General features: G+C 49.9%; 1 protein-coding gene across 11 annotated transcripts in view; it reads right to left on the reverse strand.

The window, feature by feature from the left end:
- Positions 1–16,204, reverse strand: part of PPFIBP2 (PPFIA binding protein 2) — a 125,971-nt gene that overhangs the window by 35,737 nt on the left and 74,030 nt on the right. For 7 of the 11 annotated variants that reach the window (XM_067750045.1, XM_067750047.1, XM_067750049.1 and 4 more), the window contains exons 6-12: positions 15,493–15,675; positions 12,199–12,291; positions 7,333–7,444; positions 4,621–4,682; positions 3,442–3,517; positions 2,248–2,351; positions 298–365 (exon numbers count right to left, since the gene is read on the reverse strand). In XM_067750045.1, coding sequence (XP_067606146.1) covers positions 298–365; positions 2,248–2,351; positions 3,442–3,517; positions 4,621–4,682; positions 7,333–7,444; positions 12,199–12,291; positions 15,493–15,675 — 698 coding nt within the window. The remainder of the gene's footprint in view (positions 1–297; positions 366–2,247; positions 2,352–3,441; positions 3,518–4,620; positions 4,683–7,332; positions 7,445–12,198; positions 12,292–15,492; positions 15,676–16,204) is intronic. The other 4 variants (XM_067750054.1, XM_067750053.1, XM_067750056.1 and 1 more) reach the window with 1 other exon arrangement.

Consider the following 16,204-nt stretch of genomic DNA (forward strand, 5'->3'; position numbering starts at 1 on the left):
TAGGGGGCACAGATGAGGTGCAGCCACCTCTTCTCTGAGGCCCCAACCCCTGGCCAAGTCTTTTCTCAGTGACAACGACCCGGACCTTCAGCCTGTGGGAAGGGAAGGCCCTCTGTGGCCAGGGCAGGTAGGCAAGGTTCATGACTGCTCCAGCATTTTGGCCCTGGTGACCACTGCTGGGGCCAAAAGGGAGGACAGGTGTGCTCAGGACATGGTGGCTGTGCTCACTGCCACGTCTGGAGCCCCGAGAGGGGCCTGAGAGCACAGTGGCTCCACGGAGGTGCTTGGGCCTCCTACCTGGTTTCCAGTGATTTCTGCGGTAGCGGGGGTGGTCCCGCCGTGGGAGAGCTACCTCTTGGAGATACCTGCACCGGAAACGGAAGAGTCACTGGACAGATACTGTTTGGAGACTACCCACCATCCTTTCCCGTTTTTTGGACAATTCCTCTTGGGGAGTTACATCTCCACCCCTGGTGGCTACATCAATTCCAATGCCTTGCTTTTTTAAGATGCCAAAAAGGAAGACATACTGGAAAAGACCAGGCGCGTTCAGGGTGGTATGGCTGTAGACAAGGAGGAAGGTATACTGAACAACCTTGGCCAACTTGCCTCTCCTTCCAGGGCCTAAGTTCACATTCTAGCAGTAGAGTCCTGACAAGTCAGTCCTGAGACCTGAATCCCTGGCTGCCCCTGCCTTTTCTGAGCTTGGTTCTCCAGCTTTTCCTTTCATTCAGTGAGCCACTGCACACCCTCTTAAAAACATTCCTTGTTGGCAAAGGTCAGCCGGAGTCGATTTCTGCTGGCAATGAGCAACTCTGTAATTCGTATAGTCAATCAACAAACACGAGCAACATCTACTGCCTACCAGGCCCTGTGCTGGGTGTGGGGCAAGCACTGCCCACATCAGGGAGTCAGGTAAGTTAATTAGGATGAAAGAGCAATGCAACATGTCCCTCTGATACCAATACCTATAATATAATATGGGGATAAAGGGGAGGGAGAGGATCCTTCTTGTTGGTGGGAAGGTTAGGAAGGCTTCAGAGGGGAGAACACTTGAGCTGAATCTTGAGAAATGAGAATGAGCTTAGCAAGGAGGCCAGAAAGGCAAGAGTATCAAGGGTGGAATGAACGTGAGCTAATCTGGTGGAAGATAAGGACACAATTTGATGTCTTTCCTGTCTGCAAGGGCTGTCTCTATTCTCTAGATCCCAGTATCTTTTTGGTCTACCATAGAAAGAACCCTGGCATCACAGTATGTAAGTTGTTAAACGCCTGGGCTTTTGTGTTCAAGTCCAAGTTCTGCCATCTACTTGCTGGGTGACCTAGAGCAGATTACTTACCTTCTCTGAGCCTCAGCTGCAACACAATAAAAGAATCCCAAAGGGGTCATGAGGAGTAAATGAGGTGAGTCACGTGCAGTGCTCATCACAGGGACCACCCAGAGGTACTGGGCATCAGTTACTGCTATCATTGCCAGCAATCTGGGATGCCTGCTCTGACTACATAACTGGGCCACCGGGTGACACTTTTGCTCCTCCCTTAATTAAAAGGGTTGAGTTGGACCGCTAAGATCCTTTTTATTGTGACTGTTCTGGAGTTTCAAGAACCTTTTGGATCCTGGGCTGAAACCCCTTCTTCATCTGAGATCTGTATCTATGAGTTAATTTGCCTACGTGTATCTAGACTAAGTCCAGAGAGGTTCATAGAACTGGATCAAATTTTAAACAAGAAAAAAGGAAATCTGTATGCTGGTTATAGGGGCGGGACGTTGTCTGTGAAATAGGAATGTATCACTTCAAAAGTTCAGCTATCCCTCCAAATGAGCAATATGCATTCATTCATTCATTCAACAAATATCTGTTGAATCCTACTGGGTACCAGGCATCACTGCAGATCCTGGAGAGACAGTGGTAAATAAAACAAAGAACACCTTTGGTCTAGGCTATAGTCCAGAGAGGAAAGGCAAAAATAAGCAAGGAAACCAGTTAAAAAAGAAAATTCCTATCCTGGGAAGTCCAGTATCCACTATGCTGTCCCTCCCAATGGCAACACAGGCCCTGACTGCTCCCCAGCCTCAGTGCTCTTCCCAAGGCCTCAGGGGCTAACTCCATTGATTTAATTTTTTTCTACCTGTCAAGATTTACACCTGAGACATACCTGACTGGTACCTGATTAGATCCTCCCCCAGGCCCAGGGTAAGCTCCTGGGGCCTGCTGAAACCCCACATCATGACCGGAAACACAGTACCTCTGGTTTAAAAAGTTCTTCAGGGCCTTTATTTGCAGTGTTCCAGTTTCTGAAACCTCCCTCCAGTTCTTCCTCATTGATTGAGAGAGTTCTTTCTGAAGGCCCTGGAAGCATTAACGCAGAAGAGATAATTACTACCACGTGACTTGTTTAGAAACCTATAATTGTACCACAAAATCCTAACGTTGTTTCTCCTTCATTAAGAAGGACAAAGAGGGACTTCCCTGGTGGTGCAGTGGTTAGGAATCCGCCTGCCAATGCAGGGGACACGGGTTCGAGCCCTGGTCCGGGAAGATCCCACGTGCCGCGGAGCAACTAAGCCTGTGCGCCGCAACTACTGAGCCTGCGCTCTAGAGCCCGCAAGCCACAACTACTGAAGCCTGTGTGCCTAAAGCCCGTGCTCCGCAACAAGAGAAGCCACCGCAATGAGAAGCCCATGCGCCGTGACTACTGAGCCTGTGCTCTAGAGCCTGCGAGCCACAACTACTGAAGCCTGTGTGCCTAGAGCCCGTGCTCTGCAACAAGAGAAGCCACCACAATGAGAAGCCCGCTCACCGCAACTAGAGAAAGCCCACGTGCAGCAACGAAGACCCAATGCAGCCAAAAATAAATAAATTTATATAAAAAAAAAGACAAAGAAAAACATAAAGGGACATTAAAAGTGTGATTCAGAAGATTCTTCAGGGCAACACAAACAGCTCTCACTGCGCTGTGACTTCCTATGGGAACCCAGGTACCCGGCAACTCAAAGAAGGTTCCCCAAGTGTCCTGGCGTCTGCTGGGGAAGCTTTTAGATTCTCCAGGAGGTGGGGAGGCTCTAATCCCCAATGAGGGTATTAAGCTGCCTTCGGATCCAGGTTTGACTGCCCTCACTGCCTCTAAGAGGTGTCCCGGGCAGATGCGTAGATCTTTCAAGGGTAGGGATCGCCAATGGCTCGAGTTGAAGGCTGTCTTTCCTTGGCGATCTGGGTAGCTCCTGGAAGCTCTGAACTGACTCTGCCATTTGCCACAACTTCTGGCAAGCAATGGCTGCCAGTGTCCCCCCACCCAGGGCAGTCTAACCAGCTCCATTCTCCAGCAGAGCATTTCTCCAAATGAAGATGAGGACTCTTCTGGCAGGTCTGCCCCTGGATTTAACACCGTAGAGATGGGATATGTGGGGGAGAAAATGGCAAAGCTCCCCCTTGCTCTTACCTTGAGTCGCCATCACGATCTCCTTCACCCTTCGGTACTGGTTTAACAGCCCAGTAAGCTCCTCTATCCGACGGTCCTGTCACAGGACAAGACAGATTTCTATGTAAACAACACCACTGGCACCTGGCGATTTCATCTGGGGGCCCTGGCTGTGTTCTGGGCACACTGAGAAGAAATGCTATGTGGAAGCCATAGAATATTCCAAAGGGAAACACAGTGTCCAGGCCCTGGGTTCTCAGTGGTCTACCTCCTGAGCAGCTGCAAGCACTCTTGCCTCTACCTGAAGGCTACGAGTCCAATCTCTAGTCATAAAACACTCCCTGTTCGATACAGCCTTCGAGGGGCTCAAACATTTCCCGAAGCAGGAAACTCATTGTCTTCCTACCCTCCTGACATAGCCATTGAAATCTGCCTCCTAGTCCGAGTATTGTCCTCTGCAGCCATGTGGGGAAAAAAAAAAAAAAAAAAAGACTAAAATAAAGCTGTCGTATTTCTCTCAAAACTCTCACTTGCTCCGTAGGAGGCTGAGATTCCTTACGCAATAGAGGAAATTCCCAGAGGAGATCCTTTCTTTCAGCAAAGGCTGGGGACTTGGGGAGGCCACACAGATTTCAGAGCTAGATAAACTTGGGTATGACCCTGGCTCTGCTATCTACTGTTACCTGACCTTGGGCAAACCTACATTAGCACTTTGAGTATGTTTCCTCGTCTGTAATATGCAGGGCTGTGATCCTTAGAGCTGATGTTTTCGCCAGACAGGTGCTCTCTAGTTACGGAGGTGGCTATTTTATGATTATGCATCACCAGTTACGATGGGTCTATCACCAGATCATGAACGTGGGAGACTGGTGAACCGTTCTTGAGTTTTGCTAGTAGTCTGAGCAGCAGCTATGATATTGGCAGTAACCTCAGTGGTATTTTTTTTCCCTACACCTGCATGAACAGGAATGGCTTTATTCTGCCTTTGGGAGATGCCATTTAGGCAAAGCTCCCAGGCATCAAAGCCAAAAACAGGTGGCTGAGCCATGTGTCTAGGAGGCAGAGGCCATTCTCCTGACACTTCCCTGAGTCGGTGGTCTGATGGGCACAGCCCTGTCCAAAATATCAGAGACTAATAGGACCAAACAGAACCAGGAATGTCAGCAGGGAAAGGGCAGGGCCGCTCCATGGCCATCTTACCTTATCTTCATTGGCAACAAGCAAAGTTTCCATCCCCATTTTCAGACGTTGGATTTCTTGGTCTGAAAGAATTTAGGTATAGGAAGATTTACTTACGTAAATGCAGACAACTATTCCCACCTGCTAAGATGCTAAGACTTTCCATATGAATAAGTTACACGTGGCTCCCTACTTCTTTAACGAGCCCATGATGGTGTCTGGCATAGAGTCAGTCTCATTACATATTTGCTGGACTATTAAACGAATGAACCTACTATTTTGTCTTCTCTTTAGAGACATTTGTGGGGAAAAAACAAAATGCCATTTATTCAAGGGTGACACAGAGGAACCCCCAAATCTTTCACAACTGACATCCCACAAGGAAACAGACATTTATCCTCTATGACTTGAGTAGGCATGTACCTGGGCGGCTGCTAACTAGTTTTAGAGAGAATCACACTGTCCCGTGGATTGTAGCAGAAGAGAATTTAAAATGAGAGAAAAAAGGAAGCCTATAGCTGAACAGAGACAGGGCAAGAATGATTATGTAAACAAGAGTCAGGTACTTGGCTCAATTTAGAAGGTCACAGTCGGAATCGACTAACAGTGTCTAGCTGGATCTATAAGTATGTTAAAACAAACGCTACTGTTAAGGAAAGCAATCTTCGTTCATCATAAGCCTACAGAATTTCTCTATGGGCCAAGGGATCTTTGTAAGTCTGTGGTGGACAACACACTGCCTTCTCTCACCTTGGCCCCAAGAGACTCTCTCGAATTCTTCCCAAACTAGTCTGAAGAGCCAGGTCAAAGGCTAAAGCCTAAAGGAGCTGGGGGTCTTTCTGCCCAACATGTGGAGGTCTAAGAATTAACACATAGCTAGTTTTTCCAAGCAAAGCCCTATAGCCATCCCCAAATTGGGTACTACAGAGAATAGGGATGTCTACGTAAGAGAAATACAGCAGACAAGGGGACAAAAATAGGTATAGTCACCCCATCTCCTTTCGGGATGCTTGCTACAGCCGGCAAGAATAGGAAGAATGGATTTAGGACTTTGTGTAACTAGTTGTAGGGATTCAGCTTCAGAGGGAGGTGCAGAGCGCTTGCTGTTCACTATCTTAGGCTCTTGACAGCTAAAGATCAGCTTGGCAACCCAGTCTGTGGAGGGGAGGGCAGTAAACTCCAGACGAAGGCTGGCAAACCTCGATGCCTTGGGCAGGCCAGAGCCAGAGCAAGGCCCCGAGCATCAGCTCCAGGAGGCGCCCGGTGATGGAATGCGGTGGGGCCTGGAAGGCGAGGCCTGTGGGGAAGCACAGAGTGCAGGGGAAGCCTGCCTGGCCCACAAGTCAGGGCCTGGGGAACTCTTTATGCAAGTTTAGCATCACAGACAGTCTAGAGTATCTCAGGGGTCTCCGGTCTCCACATTAAGCCATGGCAAGTAGGTGACATACTCAGTGGCTTGAGAAGACAAGAGAAAGGCTGGCGGAGGGATGAGCACGTGGGTCACTAATTTCCTCCTCCCGCCTAAGCCATTGTTTCAGGGCTGCACAGCTTCCCCACCCCCGCCAGGGATCCAAGCTAAGCGGTGCTGGTGCCGCGGCCCAGCTGCAACTGTAGTGGGGCTAGTTCACAGGGCTCCCCAGCGCTGCTCTGCAGCCTGGGGGCCAGAGGAGAAGCTGGAGGGTGTGTGATCATTTTGCGTATAAGGCAAATAGCTGTAAATATCAAATACGCATTAAGAATACTTGAGGATTTAGCCTCTATTTTTAATCAGCAAGATTTGAACTCCTCAGGGACCATTCACCATCCTTTCACTTATTCAATAAATATTTCTTAGGAGCCATGGGCTGAATGCCATGTGAAGCTCTGTGGATATGGTCTCAAATAAGAGAGACACAGTCACTGCCCCAGAAGGAGGATGACAGTCTATATAAGACCTCACAAAATACAACACTGATCAATTACAATAAGTACTATGAAAGAAAAAGAGTGCTGAGCTTGAGAAAAACGGGGGCACCTAGCTGAGGTAGGGTGGCCAGGAAAGGTCTTCCTGAGGGGTAACATTTAAGTTGAGATCCAAAGGATGGGAAATAACGCATCTGTTTCTGTAACCTCAGGCTCTTATGTGAGTACCAGGCAGGGCTCCATTCAACAGCTGAGTGAATTGCTAAAGCCTCTTCTTTGGTAATAACACAAAGACAAGTCCTTTCAATTAAGGGAAAGAGTAAAAGCCCCAGGGGGAGCTGCACAGAGAGCTTCAACGGTCAGAGTGCATCTGAGAAAAGCCTTCAGAGCTGAGTCCTCCCGAACAGGGGAGGGGTTCATGGTAATGATTCCACTGAGTCCTCCAAACAGGGGAGGGGTTCATGGTAATGATTCCACTGAGTCCTCCAAACAGGGGAGGGGTTCATGGTAATGATTCCACTGAGTCCTCCAAACAGGGGAGGGGTTCATGGTAATGATTCCACTGAGTCCTCCGAACAGGGGAGGGGTTCACGGTAATGATTCCACTGAGTCCTCCAAACAGGGGAGGGGTTCATGGTAATGATTCCACAACAGAGCTGGGCTTTATAGGCCCATGCGTGCACACACGAACACACACACACACACACGTACGTGCACATTTCATGCCTCCTCACACAGCAGTACACACACCCAGAGACACACATGCCCACTTATAAGAGAGGGCCCAGGGCCAAAGGGCAAACTGCATTCGGTCACAGTCAGCCCAGTTACCTTTCTCTGCATGGTCATTGTGCAGAGCTGCAGTCCGGGAGAGCTGACTGTGCAGACGCTCAATTTCTGCATCCTTCAGGGCTACCTGCTCTTGCAGCTGGGCTACCTCAGCCTGGAAGAGAAAAAGCCATCCTACCAGCTCAGAGGGACTACCAGACCATGACAAAGTACCTCAAGTCAGAGCCCAGGGCCAGTGGGTCCGAGGACACATTAGGAAGTTAGGAGCAAAGCTGCCAGAGGTGAGCAGTGAGAGGTGTTCACCGCCCTCCCCACAAGGTGGAGCTCTGCAGAATGAACGCGCTCTTCCTGGCCACTGAGGACATGCCCGTGGCCCTGGCCATCCACCTGCTCTTTCTCCTGCATCCTCCTGCCTGACCAGGCTCTTTCCCTCCCATGCCTTCTGCAGCCAAAATAAGTCAGAGGCCTGAGGAGGTGGGAACGTGCTCAATGGGAGGGCTGCCCTTGGTCCAAAGATGGATATTCTCTTTCTGGACATGGTCTTCCTTCTCCCAAGACATTCTGCAGTAGCATGTCCGTAAACCACTGTAACAAGTACGTTCATCTTTCGTTTTTCCACCCCATACAGGAAATACAGTGGAAATCAAATCGCTACTAGTAGACAATGAGTGAGCCAAGAGTTCCCTCCCTCAAACTCTCCCACCCTGAATGCACAGCCACAGCCTCTGCCCAACCTCAGACATCTATGCTCCTTTACCCAAATGAAATTACATACAAGCATTGCATACAGCATTCAGGTGTGCTGAGTGGACGTACTTTTGTAAATCAACACAGGCGCACACACACATTCACGTGGGCAGCAGCACTGGGTGGTTCCCAAGTCTCTACCAGCAGATTAAACTGCACACGTAACAGCAAGCCAGGTGGTCCCTGTGCTCCCATACTGATTAGAAGGTCAGAACTGGGTAGGTCCCGTCCTGAGAGGCATGCTGGCTTTGGAGTTAAACTTGGATTCTCTCATTTCCTAGTTGGGTAAGTGGTTTAACATTTCTGAGTCTTGGTTCATCTATAAAACCAGGAAAACAGCATTTAGCACACGGGGCTGCAGTAAGGAGTAAATGTGGTAAGGGTTATGAACAACTTAGTCTCATGCTCAGTAGATAGTAAGTCCTCAATAAATGCCACTTCTGTTGCTGCTCTCATCCTACTCCTTCCCTTATGGATAACTAGCTAGTGCTCTGAGCATCACACCAGACTAAGAGGGGCTTCCCTGGTGGTGCAGTGGTTAAGAGTCCGCCTGCCAATGTAGAGGACACGGGTTCGATCTCTGGTCCAGGAGGATCCCACATGCTGCGGAGCAACTAAGACCATGTGCCACAACTACTGAGCCTGCACTCTGAAGCCCGCGAGCCATAACTACTGAAGCCCGTGCACCACAACTGCTGAGCCCATGCGCCACAACTACTGAGCCCGTGTGCCACAACTACTGAAGCCCGTCTGCCTACAGCCTGTGCTCCGCAACAAGCCAAGCCACCACAGTGAGAAGCCTGCACACCGCAATGAAGAGGGGCCCCCATTGCTGCAACTAGAGAAAGCCCACGTGCAGCAACGAAGACCCAACTCAGCCAAAAATAAATAAATAAATAAATAAAATAAAATCTATAAAAAAGAAAATAAACAAAACAGACTAAGAAAGGGGGTGAGAACCAACTCCCAGCCAGTCAACGGCACACACAGCAGAAGCTTCTACTCTGGGCACCCGCCCCCCATGTGGTAGCCCAGTCGGGCCCCACCTTTATTCTGCAAGGTTACGGTATGGGCTCGTCCTATCCCGAGGCCATTTTTGAACAAGTCAAGTAATCAAATGAGCACTGGTCCTGTTGGTGGCCCTTCCACCCAACAGGCCTGTGTTCAGCTTCAGGACACACGGGCTGAGAGCCTACTCTCCATGCTCACTGCGTTCTTACATCAACCCTCACGCAACCCTCACGCAATCCTCTCAGGAAACCATGGGATGAAGCAGTACCCCTGCACGTCACCGGGGAGAAAACAGGAGTAGGGAAGGATTCGACTCCCAAGTCACAGAGCTATTCAGCGACCAGGCCAGGACGTGAACCCTGCCTGCTCGAAAGCCAGGGCTCCACCCAGCCTAGGCTGCCTGCAGCTGAGTTAATAGCACAGATGAGGGCTCCTCGTGTGGGGAGAGGGCTCCCTGAGTCCACCTCAAGGGGTTCTGGACAAACCTTCCCTAACATCCCCAAAATGGGCCCATGTAAAAACAAAGAGGTGGCAAAGGGGTGGGTTTCCTTACCCAAAGTCCCTACAGAGCACTGTCCCTTTGCTTGGTTTCCACCTACAGAGGACAGAGAGCTGGGTCCAGCTGTACCAAATGGCTTGCAGAGACTCGCGGCCATGGGCAGCTTTGCACAGCTAACCCAGGGCCTTGGAGCCCGTGGGCTTACGATTGATGGCAACAGTGGCTTCTGAAAATACTAGCCTTGGGACTCAATCCAAATGCCTCTCATTTCTACAAGGGCCAGAATATTCTTGGAAGATATCCTCTTAACTTTTCTTGCACCTTCCACACCCATTTCTCCCCTTCCTTGTAGACAGGGTGAGAGCTGTTAGGAATCCGGATGCCTGATTCTTGTCTGCGGGCCCCACAGTGGACACCAGTGATGAGATGCTATCAAGGCAGAGCCCAGGCTCTTCTTCTCTGAGGCCTGCCTCTGGGTGAAGTCATTTATTTACAACTCTACAGACCAAGTGGCTGGGCCCAATCTCCCATGCGCCCATTTTCACAGAATAGGCCAGAAATGACAGGTCCTCTCTTACGCTGAGAAAGGTATCTGTCCCTAAGCTGGGAAGTCTACAACAGCCCAGAGGCCGTGCACCTGACCATGGGGAAAAGTATGCTACTGCCATGGCCACTGAGGCTGGAGCTGTGTGGTGAGAGGTCTGGGACAAAGCCAGGCAGAGATGGGGGCTCTGCCTCCCTGCAGATCCTGGGCCTTATTAAACCCAGGGACCCTGCCCTACCGCCGCTGCACTGAAAGACGAAGCACACTGACGGACTGAGAAGCTTTACACAGAAAATGGAAGAACTTTCAAAAACAAGGCAGGTTTCAACTGCAGGGAATTAGGATGACAGAGGGAAAAGAGCATGAGTTTTGGAATGACACAGATCCAGATCAGAACCTCCCCTTGGCCACTCTGAGCCTCAGTTTGCCCACCAGGAAAACGAGGACAATAAATCAATAGACCTCGCTGGGCTATTTTATGGACCAAATGAGAAAACATGTACAAAGGGCTGGACACATTCTGGCACACAGGAGGGTCTCCAGACGTGGTGGTTATTAAATAATCCACAGTATCTCAAAGGTCTACATGCCAAGGCGAAGCGCTTAGGTGATTCAAACGAGTTGTTTGGTTTTATAATAGAAGGTGGAGTGTACAACTTCGAAGGTTTCACCAGGACAGGACTCGCTTGAGGGGATCGTGGGGATGGGAGGTTCTGAGCTTTTAGAGAAACGGTGCTCCTAGAACTGGGGGTTGTGAAGCACAGTGCACACAAGGGGACACGTAGATAAGAACAGAGCAGGAGATGATCAAGCAGATTGTCTAGCGCTGGAGCTGACTAGCTGTAAGATCTTGGGAAAGTTGCCTAACTACTCTGTGCCTCAGTTTCCTCATCTGTAAAACAGTTAAGAAAATTACATTTATGCAATAGAATATTATACAGACATCAACATCATGTTCGGAGTTTTCTTTTAATAGCATGGTATAAAACTGTGTATAAATTATCAACATCAAAATTAAGAGAGAGAGAGAGAGACCCCAAAAAGAGAAATTCCTGGAAGGAAATATTAATAGTGGTAGCTCCTGGGCAGTTTACGAATGATTTTTATTCTTTTAAATTTTTGTGGTTTAAAATTATCTATAACGGTTATTATTGTTTTTAGAATCATTTGAAGGTATAGAAAAAATAAAACTGAAAGTACAAACTAGATGTTAAGAAAACTCTAAGAAGTAAAGATGAAGATGCCTACAGGACCATGTGGTAACACCTGTGGGTGGCGCTGCAGAGCTCTCAGTGGAAAGGCAGGCGTGCACCCACCCACCAGAGGGAGCCTGGCCAGCTCCTCAGGCGGAGAAACTGCTTCAGGGTTTTAGAGCTTCCCGCCCCCAACCCCAGAGCGTTACTCCTTTGCCTGCATGGAAGTCTAACTCTACATGTGAAATTTCCTAATGCTTAAGTGACAGCTAATTCGACGTTTTAAAATACAACGTTCTGGCCAAAACAATAAATGTGTGGGCTGAATCCATTCCAACTATTAGAGGAAATGAAGGAGGAAACTATTAGCGAAAACAAAGGAGGGAGGGATAAAATTTATTTCACGAAAGAATGTATCGTGGGTGTCCTTTAGATAGCAAGCTCCCCAGTTCAATAGAAACATGATCTGGTTACAAAAATATGACAAGTATATATTCTGAGGAATTGCTAAAAATAAAAGCATACCTCTTTCTAGAAACTGATTATTAGAGGGGCTGCTAAATTTAAAATGATGCAGCTAAGACAATGTTGGCATTCATCTGTCCTAGGACTCATCACTCACTCATAGAGGCCCTGCTTGGCCCAGTGTCAGCCTGGGCCGGGGCGGGGGGGGGGGGGTGCCATGGGACACAGAGAGAGGGAGACTTGGCGACCTCAGCAGCTCATAATCTCATGGGCTTTCCCCAGGAAAAGAGCCCTCCTGGATTAAATCTGTCTGCTCGCACAATCTGGGCACTGTTGCGTGTACACACAGTGGGATCCATTCCCATTCCTCAGCCTTAGGCTACGGCACACCCCAGACCCTCCCCACTGGGCCTCAAAGCTTCTCCATAAGCATCAGAACCTCCTTTTACCTTGGTGGCCTTCAGTTTCCATTCATACTGGTTCCGTTCATTTTCCAGCTCTTCCACCTTGATTTTGAGGTGCCGGAGCTCCTGCAGTAACTCCTAGGGGGGTGACGAAGAAAGACAGAGTTCTGATGGTTAAAGAACAGGATGCTCCTGGGATCTACAACCCTGGGTAACACATGCACAGTGGATACCAAGGCAGGAGCGACCGCGTCAGGCTCCACGCCGTGGCTGGCTCCAATCTTTAAACACGGTCCTCGTTTCAGGAAAAGCTATGTGCCCGTTACAAAACAAAGGCCAGGGAGTTCCAGACAAAAGGAAGAGAAAACTTGCTTCTTCTTCTCAGAACTTGTTCTCCCCGCTCCTTTCTGACATCTGTGTTCCCCGCAGGGTGTGCCCAAATCATGCACGTATGTGTAGGGGGAAGGACAGGTAGGAGTTGGGAGCAAGAGAAACTGAGATGCAGAAATGAGGCAGCTTGTTACAGGCAAAGTAGCAGGAAGCAGGCTAACAGGGAGCATCTGTCTGTGCTGGGGGTCGAGGAACCCAGGGGAGGAGGCCGGTGTTCCCGCAAGGCTTCACAGAGGAAGTGACAGCCAGGAGGATAGACACAAAACGCTAAAAGGACAAATGCTAAGTGTGAAATGCAGAAGCCCGTCTGGGTGTTCCAGTTCAGAGGAGGGGTTGGCTTGAAGAAAGGACGGAGGGAGGCGGCGTCCAGGGAGAGGGCAGACAGCCTGCTGGGCTGGAGCACAGGATGGGCAGCATTCAGTGGGAAACGGTGGGGCCTTACTGTAAAGGCTTTGGGATGAGAATATGAGGCGATCTGATGCCATTCTTTAGAAAGTAGGGAGCCTCTGAAGGTTGCTGAGTGGGAAAGTGACATTTAAACAACTTGCCGGTGGTGGAGCTGGAAATCAGGGCTGTATCTTCTGACCCCAGGGCCCCTGCTTTCTAAAGTACCCCTTTTAGTAAAGACACCGCTGAGCACCCTTATCCCAAACCTAGGTTCCTTTAATGGACAAAGGGTCCTGCTGACTGGTTTCTATCAGAAAAATTAGCATAAAAGCGATTACTTCCCATAGACTTTCTGAACTCCAGATTCACATAACAAACTTCCCACAACATCTCCACGTGGATGGCACAGAGGCATCTTACGACTGTCATGACCCAAGTGTAACCCTTAATTCCCCCTCACAGACATCCCTGTCTCACTAAATGGCATCTCCATCCTGTGCCAGAAACCTGGGCTCCATCCTTGGCACCTCCTTCTGTCTTCCCCCCCTACATACATAACTCACCCCCCAAGCCTTCTAAATTCCACCTTCAAGGAAATCACCTGAATCTCTCTTTTATCTCAACTCTAGCATCACTAGCAGTTACTGCTGAGAGCCTGGACAGCCTCTCCACTGGTTGGTCTTCTGTCATCTTGCCCTTCTTGAAGCCATCGACCCCCATGGCATCCAGGGGAACAATACAATTACAGCACAGATCTGATCCTGGCCCTTCCCTGCTCCTCAAAAGCCCATGAACTTTAACCCACGACCAGTACGGCCCGGCCTAACCCAGCACCCTGCCTGCCTCTTGTACTACTGTCTGTCCCCAGTTATGCTCCAGCCACGCTGGATACTTTTTAGTTCCTCTTTCTGACTTGGGCCCTCACACATGCCTCTCCCTCCCTCTGTCTGGAACTTTCTGCCAGGTTAACCCCTGCCCATCCTTCAGGCCGCCATGAGCAAAGCTATTCCAACCTCTACACTTCATCAGGTCCCTCTGCTATACTCTCTTGTGGCATCTGTATAATCTTATATCATTTGCAATTAAACAGTTACTGGTGTGATGGCTGATGGCTAGTTCTCCTACACTGTGAACTCCGTGAGCTCTGCTAACCTCTGGCACATAGTTAGGTATGCGTTATTTCTTGATGAACGAACACTTGCAATTCAAGCCATCATTTAACGGGCCTTTGCATCCTGAGACAACCCACCAGAAAGTTACATTGCTTACACTTGCATTGTGCAGGGATATTCACTAAGATTTTCTTATAAAGGAGGTGAACATTTGTTGATGCCCTTTTAGAAACGTATCTTCCAAGCTAAGGTTACTGCCCCTGTGATCTGCAACATTAGACTTTAAGGCCTGTTGTGACTTGTGGCAGATCCAGGATCATTTTCTGAGAACATTTCTGGCCCTGCCTGAGGGGACGCCAGGCCTGCTGATGGCAGAACTGAAAGTGTGCAGGTTCCTGCTGAGGAGCTGCCACTGTGGGGACCCAGAGCATGATGCCCTCCAGGCTCTCTGACCTCTCCGGCACATCCCCTTCCTTCTAAGCTCTTTGTTGCCCATCGTGGGCTATAAACACTGGTGCACAGTGTAACTTCTTTTACAAGTCTTTCTGGGGTAACCCACTCACCAGGGGGCATGCCCAGCACCCCTCTCAGAGCTTCCCTTTCCAAATCTACACCTATATCTTGACTCTCAATTTTTTCCCCAGCGAGGCCCCCTCCCCTCATGCCCAAGTCTGGGTGGAGATTTCCCACATGTCCCATAGTTGAGTATGGACCATGGCAACTTCCTACAGACATGGCTACTACGCCCTTGACTTTCCCTTGGGCTTCCAAGTCCTCTTCGATAGCGGGCCTTGGAAGCACAGGCTCATCTCTGTGCAGCTGCCACCACAAAGGACCTGGTGACACCAGCGCAAGGGGCCAAGTCCAGAATCCCAGGCAGATACACCCCATAGGGCCTCAAATGTGATCACACGGGAGAGCTTTTCCCGGAAATTCAGATGATGAGAGTTGTCACAGCCTGTGGACACTTGTGTTCTATTTTCTCACTGGGGATAAACCTCTTTAAAAATAAACTTGAGAGGATTATTTTATGATGCTATTTTTTCTTAAATTAAAAAAAAAAAAATCATGGGAGCTGAAACGTCATTTAATCTCCCAGCCCAGGAGGGAGAACCAGTGTCTGAGTCGTACCTGGGAAGGGGACCCGAAGCTTGCTTTTACACCGACGCCCCGTCACTCAGGGCACCTGACACACCTCATTCCCAGCCCTGAGAGAGACGAGTACTGCCACCGGTCAGAGGGTTGGCCTCGCCGGCTCAGACCCCGTTCAGCGAGGGTCACGGAGCTCAGCTCACATCCCGAGGGGAGCAAGTCCCAAGCTCTGCCCAGAGGTGACCACGGATCCATGTTAAGCCAGCACACGCTGTTCCAGGTAGGAGAAGCCCCAGCCCCTCCGCCAGCGAGATGCCACACACACGCATGCTCTGATATACTTAAGTGTGGTTCCTACAGGTGACCCCTCCCAACGGGCACACTCCTGGCCGCAGGGCTGGGGCCGGGCCGCACCGTCGTCGGCTGCCACCTCCTCAGGGTGGTCCCTACTGAGTGAGAGGCGCTCTTGAATCTGCCTGTGGATGTCCAGCTGCAGCCTACACATCTGCTGCTGCAGCTCACCGATCACATTCAGAACCGACTGTAGGAAGGAAGAGAGAGGAGAAGAAAAGCACGCAGGGTCAGTCAGCGCTCAGACACGGAACTCCTTAGGAGAGCAGAACAGAAGGATGGAAGTGTACGGCAGGGGGCACACAGCGGTCGCTGTCCGTGACCATATGCTCTCTTCACAGGAACCAAAAGACGTGGCATTTTCCCTGACCTGCCCCATCCGTGGGCCCGTCTGCAGTATGGCCTTCGTACCATACTGGGGGCCGTCCTTGCGTGACAGCGTCTGAGGCGCAGGGTCTAGCAAGAGCGGAGATGGGATCACATACGGATGCATCCCTTCTACACTCGCCGACGCCCTCCCCAAACGTGCCAACACCTGTGCACAGGGGACATACGGCGCACAACACGCGCACGCACGCTACTACGTCCCCAGCCCTAAACGCTCCCTCACACCCGACACCAGACCTGACTCCTCTGTAGCCTCAAGAACATTTTGACCTTTTATTGCAACTTTGGAAAATAACTGCAACGCGTGGAATTCATGCCTGCTCGGTTCTGAA

Source organism: Pseudorca crassidens, chromosome 9, assembly GCF_039906515.1.
Source record: "Pseudorca crassidens isolate mPseCra1 chromosome 9, mPseCra1.hap1, whole genome shotgun sequence".
Taxonomy (NCBI): Eukaryota; Metazoa; Chordata; class Mammalia; order Artiodactyla; family Delphinidae; genus Pseudorca; species Pseudorca crassidens.